At 47.4% G+C, this 8,234-nt stretch overlaps 1 protein-coding gene across 1 annotated transcript; it reads right to left on the reverse strand.

Annotated features, from left to right (window-relative positions):
* Positions 1 to 7,031: 7,031 nt before the first annotated feature.
* Positions 7,032 to 8,048, reverse strand: LOC148885878 (uncharacterized). The gene is made up of 2 exons (XM_089019499.1): positions 7,613 to 8,048; positions 7,032 to 7,281 (listed from the first exon to the last, which is right to left on the reverse strand). The coding sequence occupies exons 1-2, from the start codon at positions 7,707 to 7,709 to the stop codon at positions 7,082 to 7,084; spliced, it is 297 nt and encodes a 98-aa protein (XP_088875625.1). The 5' UTR covers positions 7,710 to 8,048; the 3' UTR covers positions 7,032 to 7,081.
* Between the last annotated feature and the right edge of the window lie 186 nt (positions 8,049 to 8,234).

Consider the following 8,234-nt stretch of genomic DNA (forward strand, 5'->3'; position numbering starts at 1 on the left):
ATTCTCAGGTGAACTACGCAAAGGTTTTGTATCAACAAATGCGTGAAGGGGACTCTATGTTGTAGCTTGGAATTGTAAACCATGGCCAGAGTGTGGTTGCTCCAACCAAAAAAAACGGAGAGCCGACAAGGAATTTTCCTCGTCAAATTTTTGATTGAATTGAATTTACATTTAAGACTCTCGCAAATGGAGAGGTTACATATCACAGCAGTAAAGTTATGACAGAGGTTTTTCGCCTTCTCCGTGGTATAAAGTGAAGTAAAATAAAAAAAAATGGTTCCCTGTTAGTATGACGTGCATGCATGAAAACTGTTTTATGTATGTATGTACTAATGTTTAAATGTGCAACAGGAGGGAATGATAGAGTGTTTTTCTGCACATTCGTAAACATTATGTTATTTCATGTTTAGCTTAGTACATTTTATTTCATGTTTAGATCAGTACATATTATGTTATTGCATGTTTAATTTAGACTACATGGATTTATGAAGCTTATTAGTTGAATAGTTGCGAAAGCAGAATGTAACAAGTATCAACTTTCAGTCTAATGTTCTCGCAATACTTGTCCGTAGCTGATTGGACAACAGATTGCTGCTGTGTGACTTCCAATACTTGTCTGTAGCTGATTGGACGACAGATCGCTGCTGTGTACTGTTAAAACTAGTTTGAGTGGGAGGGCTTTGTGCATCTTGGCTCCCCGCTCCGACAAGAGATGCGCTCCTTTTTGTTTTATGAGAATAAAGTAGTTTTTTTCTGTTCACCATCTAGTCAAAGTCAAAGTCAAAGTCAAAGTCAGATTTATTGTCAAACGTGCTAATATGCATGACATACAGCACAAATGAAATTAATGTCCTCTCGGACCCAGCGTGCAAGACATGTAAGGCACTTATAACGTGGCTAAAAGACATACAATTGACAACAGACAATACTTGTAATTTCTGTATGTAAAGTGAGGTAGTGTCGTCTGGAAAGTGAGGCAGTGACGTATGTAAAGTGAGGTAGTGACATATGTAAAGTGAGGAAGTGACGTACATAAAGTGACGTCATGTCATAATTGCAAAAACAAACAACAAGAAAGGGTTGAAGTGAGGTCTTGCAGAAAAAAAATGAGAAAGAGCTGGTGTTGCTATGAGGGCGTGACCTACCTGTCAGAACTGACAGGCAAGCCACGCCCCCCGCTGTCCGCTCGTCCCTCCAGGATGCTGCTCCAGGTAGTAGAGAGCATGTAAGCTCCCTCATCCCTGTTGATGGTCCTTGGTCCTCGCTTTCGGATTTCAATGGCCTCCCTGATCCAGCGCTGATGTTTTTTGTCTTCGGTGCGGATGACTCTGGCCTTCTCCCAGTCCATGATGTGGTTCTCTCTTTTGCAGTGGTCCGTGATGGCTGATTTATGGTGCTCCTGTTGTGCTTGTTCTTTTATTGCTCTTGTTTGGATTGTTGCCGTCTCCTTCTCGCACTCGTTCTTGTGCTCTTTTTTTCTTGTATTGAAACTCCTTCCTGTCTCCCCGATGTATGATTTATTGCATGACTTGCATGGGATTTCATATATTGAGTTACATTTGTTTTCCGGGAGTATTTTGTCCTTTGGGTGTACCAAGATTTGACGGAGAGTTGTGTGTGGTTTGACCGGTGTGTTTATGTTGTGTTTCCTCAGTGCCCTTTGTATGCGTTCTGTGATTCCTCTTATGTACGGTAGTGTTACCATTGCTCTGTGTTCTTGTTTGTTTGTTTGCTTTTTCTTTCTTCCCTGTCTTGTGTTGTTTTTGTTTTTGACCTGCTCTGCCCCTTTAGTTATTGCCCACTGGGGATATTGGCATTTTTTCAGTGCGTGTTGTATATGTTTTTCCTCCTGTGTTTTGTCTTCCGGGTCCGTGATTATTGTGGTGCGTTCATGTAATGTTCTGACGACTGACAACTTATGAATGGTGGGGTGTTCAGATGTCCAAAGGAGATATTGGTCAGTATGTGTAGGTTTCCTGTGTACTTTTATTTTGATGTCCCCGTTGTCCGTGTGGTGTATGTTCAAGTCCAAGAAGGCGATGGAGTGGTTTGTTTCTTCTTCATGGGTGAACTTGATACTGCCTGTGGTGTCTATGGAGTTGAGGTGTTCAGTAAGCTGTTGCGTATGTCCTGTTTTGATTTTTTCCAAGATGTCGTCCACATACCGTTTCCATAGTGTTGGTTTGTATATTTCCGGGGCTGTTGAAAGTGCTTTCTGTTCCAGGTCCTCCATGAAGAATCCACACATGATGGCAGAGAGTGGGTCCCCCATGGCGAACCCTTCTTTTTGTCTGTATATGGTGTATTTGTATTGGAAATATGTGGATGTGGCTATGAATTGAAGTAGCTGGGTTATGTCTTGTGCTGTAAGATTTGTGCGTTTTTTGAGTGTCCTGTCTGTTTTGAGTCTGTCCTGTACTATCTGAATGGTGGCTTTGGTGGGTGTTTTTGTGAAAAGTGAGGTGACGTCATGTGATATGAACATTTCGTCTTTCTGTAATTTTATGGTGGCGAGTTCTGTGGCGAGTTGCTTTGAGTTCTCGCAGTGTTGGTCCGTGTGTCCCAGTAGCGGTTTTATTATTTCCGATAGTGCTTTGGAGAGGTTGTATGTGACTGATCCGATGCTGTCTACTATGGGGCGGAGGGGTGCATCGGGTTTATGTATTTTTGGCGTGCCGTAAATCCTGGGGATGATGTTTGCTGTAGGTACCAGGTGGTTGTACGACTCTTTGTTTATTTTATTTTCGTTTAATAGGGGTTTGAGTAGTGCTTTAAGTTTGTTTTTCTTTTCTTCTGTTGGGTCTTTCTTTAATATTTCATAGGCGTCGTCCTGTAATAACTGCTGCATCTGTTTTTCGTATTTTTCTGTGTCCATAATAACTGTTGTTCTGCCTTTGTCTGCGGGGAGTATTGTGATGTCTTTGTTTTTTGATAGTGTTATCATGGCTCTTGCTTCCTCTTTGGTAATATTGCTGGGTGGTGGTTTGGCCGTTTTTAAAATGCCTGCTATTTCATTGCGTAGTGCTGCTTTTTGTCCTGGGTTCTGTATTTTTTCACACGCTAATTCCGTTGCGAGAATGAAATCGTCGTATGGTATTTTTTTGGGGGTGACTGCGTAGTTGAGACCTTTTGATAATATGCTGCGTTCTGCTTGTGTGAGGTTGTGGCGTGACATGTTATGTATCCATTTGTCGTTTGTCTGAAATGTGTTTGATTCGGCCTTTTTCTTTTGCGTGATGAGTTTGTCTAATTTCCGGATGTGTCGGTTTTTGGTCGCGGTGAATTCCTGTTCGTGTATGTTGTGAAGTTGTCCGTGTAGCATTGTTTTTGTGTAATTGTCCAGGGGGAACCGGAGTTCGAATTGCTCCGTTTGCCGCTGTAGATCACTGCTAATGTTATTGAGTTTGTTTGCTGTGCATCGTATTCGTTCTTTCATCAGAGTCATCCGCACCTTTTTGATGATTCTTTCCGCGTTCCTGGTTGGGATCGGGTTTTTAATCCTCAGACTGGCCGGAACGACTTCTTCGTCCCGGCAGCGCAGGTTGAATCTCAGGTGGTTTCGATAGCGAGCCCGTTTCCTTGATAGCTTTTCGAGGAGGCGAAACTCCTTGACGCATGTCTCTCCAAAACTTTCGCGTAATCGTTGTACTAAATTCATCCTGTCTACTTGATAACTAATGTTAAGCAGATTCCTTACTTACAGACAGTGTATTGTCGGTGTTCAAATACCTGACATGTTTCGGCGACTACTTCCGCCTTCGTCAGAGTGTCACGGATGTTGCTGTGACGCGCCATTTTCAGCTGGTGTTGCTATGAGGGCGTGACCTACCTGTCAGAACTGACAGGCAAGCCACGCTCCCAGCATGCTCCACTAACCATCGACGGTGCTGCAGTGGAGAGAGTGAGCAGCACCAAGTTCCTGGGAGTGCACATATCCGAAGACCTGTCCTGGAGCCACAACACGGCATCAATCACCAAGAGATCCCACCAGCGCATGTACTTCCTCCGCAAGCTTAAAAGAGTTGGAGCCCCGACCCCCATCACGACCTCCTTCTACCGCGGTACCATCGAGAGTATCCTGACCAGCTGTATCACCGTATGGTACGGCGCCTGCACACAAAAAAATAGAGTTCAGGATGATCGTACAGCATGTAGTGTGTACTCAAGAGTTCGGCGAGTATAGCAGTGGGAAGGGGCAGGCTGGGCAGGGCTGGGAGGGAGTTGAGTCTCCGGACTGCCTGGTGGCAGAAACTGTCCTTGAGCCTGCTGGTCTTGGCTCAGAGACTCTGCAGTCTCCTACCCGATGGCAGCAGGCTGAAGAGGCTGTGGGAGGGGTGTGTGGGATCGCCAACGATCCTGATGGCTCTGCGGGTGAGGCGGGTGTTGTAGATGTCCTGAAGGGGGGGGAGAGAGACACCGATGATCTTCTCAGCTGTCCTCACGATGCGCTGCAGAGTCTTACGGCAGGACACGGTGCAGGCGCCGTACCACACGGTGATACAGCTGGTCAGGATACTCTCGATGGTACCGCGGTAGAAGGAGGTCGTGATGGGGGTCGGGGCTCCAACTCTTTTAAGCTTGCGGAGGAAGTACATGCGCTGGTGGGATCTCTTGGTGATTGATGCCGTGTTGTGGCTCCAGGACAGGTCTTCGGATATGTGCACTCCCAGGAACTTGGTGCTGCTCACTCTCTCCACTGCAGCACCGTCGATGGTTAGTGGAGCATGCTGGGGGCGCACCCCCCTGAAGTCCACAACAATCTCCTTCGTCTTCTCCACATTCAGACGGAGATTGTTGTCCTTGCACCACGTGGCCAGGCGGCTGACCTCGTCCCCGTAGGCTGTCTCCTCGTCGTTGTTGATGAGGCCCACCACAGTCGTGTCATCCGCAAACTTTATGAAGAGGTTGGAGCTGGGTGATGATGGTGAGCATGAGCAGTCGTGCGTGAGCAGAGTGAAGAGGAGGGGGCTCAGCACACACCGCTGGGGGGCCCCTGTGTTCAGCGTGATGGTGCTGGAAGTGTTGTCGCCAACTCTGACTGCCTGTGGCCTCCCCGTCAGGAAGTCCAGCAGCCAGTTGCACAGGGAGGTGCTGATCCCCAGTTTGCTCAGTTTATCGGTGAGCTGTTGTGGGAGGATTGTGTTGAATGCTGAGCTGAAGTCGATGAACGTAGGAGTCTCTGGTCTCCAGGTGGGTGAGCGCTGTGTGGAGAGCAGTGGAGATGGCATCATCGGTAGAGCGGTTGGGCCGATATGCAAACTGGAAGGGGTCATGGTTGGGGGGGAGGGCAGCCTTGATGTGGTTCATAACTAGCCACTCGAAGCACTTCATGAGGATGGGAGTGAGTGCGACCGGGCGGTAGTCATTGTGGCAGGTGGGGGACGACTTCTTAGGGACCGGGATAATGGTGGTGGCTTTGAGGCACGTGGGCACAACAGCTTGGCTCAGAGATGTGTTGAAGATGTCTGTGAAGACATCTGTGAGCTCCACAGCGCAGTCTCTCAGAACACGGCCAGGAATGCCGTCGGGACCCGGGGCTTTTCGTGGGTTGGTCCCTCTGAGGGATCGCCTCACGCTGTCCTGGGACAGTGTCAGCACCTGTTCGCCGGGAGGTGGTGGGGTCTTCTGTGCTGGAGTGCTGTTGTCTGCCTCGAAGCGGGCGAAGAAGTCGTTCAGCTGATTCAGCAGAGTGGTGGAGTTCTCACAGGTCTGTGGAGAGGGCTTGTCGTCTGTGATGGTCTGTATCCCACGCCACAGGTTCCTGGTGTCTCTGCTGTCTCTGAAGTGGTTGGCGATCCTCCTGGAGTGCTGTCTCTTGGCCATCCTGATGCCACGTGACAGGTTGGCCCTGGCTGTTCTCAGGCCCAGCTCATCGCCAGCTTTGTAGGCAGCGTTCCGAGCCCTGAGGAGCCTGTGGACTTCACCCGTCAGCCATGGCTTCTGGTTGGCCAGGATGGTGACAGTCACGTCATCCATGCACTTCCTCATGTAGGAGGTAACAGAGTCTGTGTACTCTTGGAGGTCGGTGTTGTTGTTGTAGGTGGCCGCTTGTCTGAACATGTTCCAGTCAGTGTTGGAGAAGCAGTTTTTGAGTGCCTCTGACGACCCATCAGGCCACACCCTTATCTGCTTCTTGACTGGTTTGACGACTTTGACAAGTGGCCTATATGCGGGCATTAACATAATAGTGGAGTGGTCCGAAGCTCCTAGGTGGGGGAGGGGGTAGGCTTTGTAGGCTCCTTTGTGTGTGGTGAAGACATTGTCCAGAATGTTGTTACCTCTAGTCGGAAAGTTAATGTGTCCATGGAGTTGTGGAAAAACGCTTTTCGGGTTGGCATGGTTGAAATCGCCAGCCAAGATAAGGAAAGCATCTGGGTGGGCTGTCTGTTGCTCGCTGATGTGCTGGTAGAGTTCATTCAATGCCGCGCTCCTGTTGTTAATTGAGCTCGGGGGGATGTAAACTGCTAACAGCAGTATGGCACTAAATTCCCTCGGCAGGTAGAATGGCCGACATTTTATGACCATAAGCTCCATCAGTGGTGAACAGTGTTTGCATACCACAACAGCGTTGCGGCACCAGGCATCACTGATGTAGACACAGAGTCCCCCGCCGCGAGTCTCCCCCCCCTCGATGAGCGCTCTGTCTGCCCGGAAGCTAGTTAGCCCGGGCTAGCTGGATGGCACTGTCCGGTATGCTGTCGGTCAGCCATGTTTCCACAAACACAAGGGCACAACACTCACCCACGGTCTTGGAAGTTGAGCGGAGAAGTCTGATGTAGTCCATTTTATTGTCCAGTGAGCGCACGTTAGCCAGCGTAATGGTAGGGATGGAGGGCCGGTGAGGGCTAGCCGCGAGCCTAATGCGGATACCTCCACGCTTTCCCCTCTATCGTCCCCGCTGGTATTTCATCACAAAACTTCGTTGAACTCCGAACCAGATGAGAAACAGGAATTAGAACCGAACAAAAACACATCACATTTAGTGTGTTTGTTCCCGAAAGAACGTGTTTTGAGAATGTGGGCGGAATTAATTTAGATGTCAATGAACAAAATACATATCTGTATTTCCGCTGGATGGATACTATGGAATTCCACACATACCCGAGTTTCTACCGAGTCTGCTCTGTCGTCTGTATATGATGAACCAGAGAGCTAAAGCCACAATGGACCTCAGGATGGTCAAAATCACCACAATACACAGAACCTGATTCAAAGCGATATCCAGGTCTGCCTTTGCAGCTGCTGGCGACGTGCTTCTCTGAAGGAAAACTGGGGTCAACTCTATTTGGGAACACATGAAAGGACAAGTTTAACGCTGGCGCGAATAGCTGCCGCTGCTCACCCACACAAAAAAATTATGTGACTGTAAAGTGTCCTTGAGAGTTTTGAATGGCGCTTATAAATGAAATGTATTATAAAAAGGAAAACGCCATTTGTAGCTCAAAATTGTCATTATGATATTGTTAGATGGCATATCAACAAATATTAACCCTCTATTAACATTCTATTAACAAAGAACAATGTTTGATGGATTTTCTAGGCTATTTTGTGTGTGAATAGCAGCAGAATGATGCCAATTTAAAAAAGGGGGGTATTGCTGTGTTCTTCTCACGTGTTGGGGGTTCTGGTCGGGTTTTGGTAAAAACTCGGATGCAGGCCTTGACAAGGTTGTCCCATGTTGTGCCAGGAAGACAGTTCTTATTGGTCATCTCTGGAAGCGGCAGGAGTAGCTTGTACAAATGCAAATAGAAAAAAAGACCTCGTGCATCACTCTTATATGATAATAACGCGGGGGGCCTGACAGACGTTTCAGTTCCTCCATTTCACAGGAAGGGGTGAATGCTATGAAAGGCAGCATATACATATGTCCCGGGAGACAAATGGTCATTCTCTGTCGGTTTCAATGAACCAAAGTTCCTGACTTCACATTGGGAATTCCATGTAGATGTCCGTTCTGTCAACCCGTATTATGTGACTGATATATTAGCGAAAAAAACAAAACTAGGTTATCAATAAATGCTAATACAGTGACCCTTGTTAAATTGTTTCCCTGAAAAAAACAAATATGCCGACAGTCACATGGGCGGGAAATGGTTAAAACTTCACCTATATACACTACTTCATATATGCAGTGCAAAATAAAAGACAGGACAGCAAAAAAAATCCAACTTTGAAACTTCATTCGTCAAATGCGACCAACGTGGAGCACTGCGCCAAAATGAAATTGTGGATGT

This window comes from Hippocampus bargibanti, linkage group LG17, assembly GCF_051943395.1.
Source record: "Hippocampus bargibanti isolate YZ-2025 linkage group LG17, ASM5194339v1, whole genome shotgun sequence".
In the NCBI taxonomy this organism is placed as follows: Eukaryota; Metazoa; Chordata; class Actinopteri; order Syngnathiformes; family Syngnathidae; genus Hippocampus; species Hippocampus bargibanti.